This window comes from Penaeus monodon, chromosome 19 (assembly GCF_015228065.2).
Source record: "Penaeus monodon isolate SGIC_2016 chromosome 19, NSTDA_Pmon_1, whole genome shotgun sequence".
NCBI lineage: Eukaryota > Metazoa > Arthropoda > Malacostraca > Decapoda > Penaeidae > Penaeus > Penaeus monodon.
In genome coordinates, this window is record NC_051404.1 from 2,261,512 (window position 1) to 2,262,440 (window position 929).

At 47.4% G+C, this 929-nt stretch overlaps 1 protein-coding gene across 1 annotated transcript in view; it reads right to left on the reverse strand.

The window, feature by feature from the left end:
* The window catches only part of LOC119584971 (microtubule-associated protein futsch-like), a gene marked incomplete at its 5' end in the record, with an annotated part of 346,977 nt that overhangs the window by 11,836 nt on the left and 334,212 nt on the right, over positions 1–929 (reverse strand). Inside the window, 1 exon segment of the mRNA XM_037933567.1 lies at positions 183–387. Within this exon segment, the coding sequence (XP_037789495.1) occupies positions 183–387 (205 nt within the window).

Consider the following 929-nt stretch of genomic DNA (forward strand, 5'->3'; position numbering starts at 1 on the left):
ACCCGACTTCGCGTGCACGCGCGCACATTCTTCCGGGTGAGCAAGAGAGAAGACTACTTCAGCGTTTATATACAAAGCAATCCCACTACGTAAACAGCCATGCCGCCCGGGTGCATACCACCCCCGGGCCCTCGCGACCGGCCGGCGTGCGCGCAGGGCCTCGCACCTCCCGTCCTACTTACGTGAAGTTGTCGGTGTGTCTCCTGCGCTCGATGTCCTCCAGCTCGGCCAGGTACTTCTTGCGTCGCTCTTGCTCGTACACCTTCTTCATGTGTTCCTCCTGGCGACGGGCGAGCTCCTCCTCGGGAATCGCCTCTTTCTGCTCAATCCTCACGGGAGTTCGGTAGTGGATGTTCACTTCGCCGGACTCGTACTTGTAGGGGGATTCTGCAGAGGGGGTTTCCGGGGTCAGAGGAAGCTCGGAGAAGCTCAAGATAATTTTTTTTTTCAACCATGAGGCATCCGAAGTTGTTTTTTTGTAAATATAATATCAATCAGGATTATGTCACTACTCATAAAAAAGGTATTTGTAGCACATGAAATAATTTTGAACATTCTCTACCGTGGATATGACAAGGAATGCATAAATCCAAAGAAAAGATCTTTTGAACATTGCAAATGACATTTATACTTACTATTCTTCCCTATGGAGGACAGACATAGAACACAAAATACAGTCAATTATCATTAAAAAAAAAAGCAGTTAGTAGCCATCACCACAAAGCGATAATGCCACACCAGGCCTCTCTAACCTGGCATCAGCGGCATTGAAGCGGCATAAGAAATGAACCATCCACCGAAGAAATAAAATGTTAGATATGCAAAAAAAACATCCAGGTGTGAAGAGATGCCTTCCTGGAGGAGGATGGTGAGAAAATGTAACCAAGAAGAGACTTAGTTGTTTTTTCCCCTCCCTTTTCTCCTCCGGT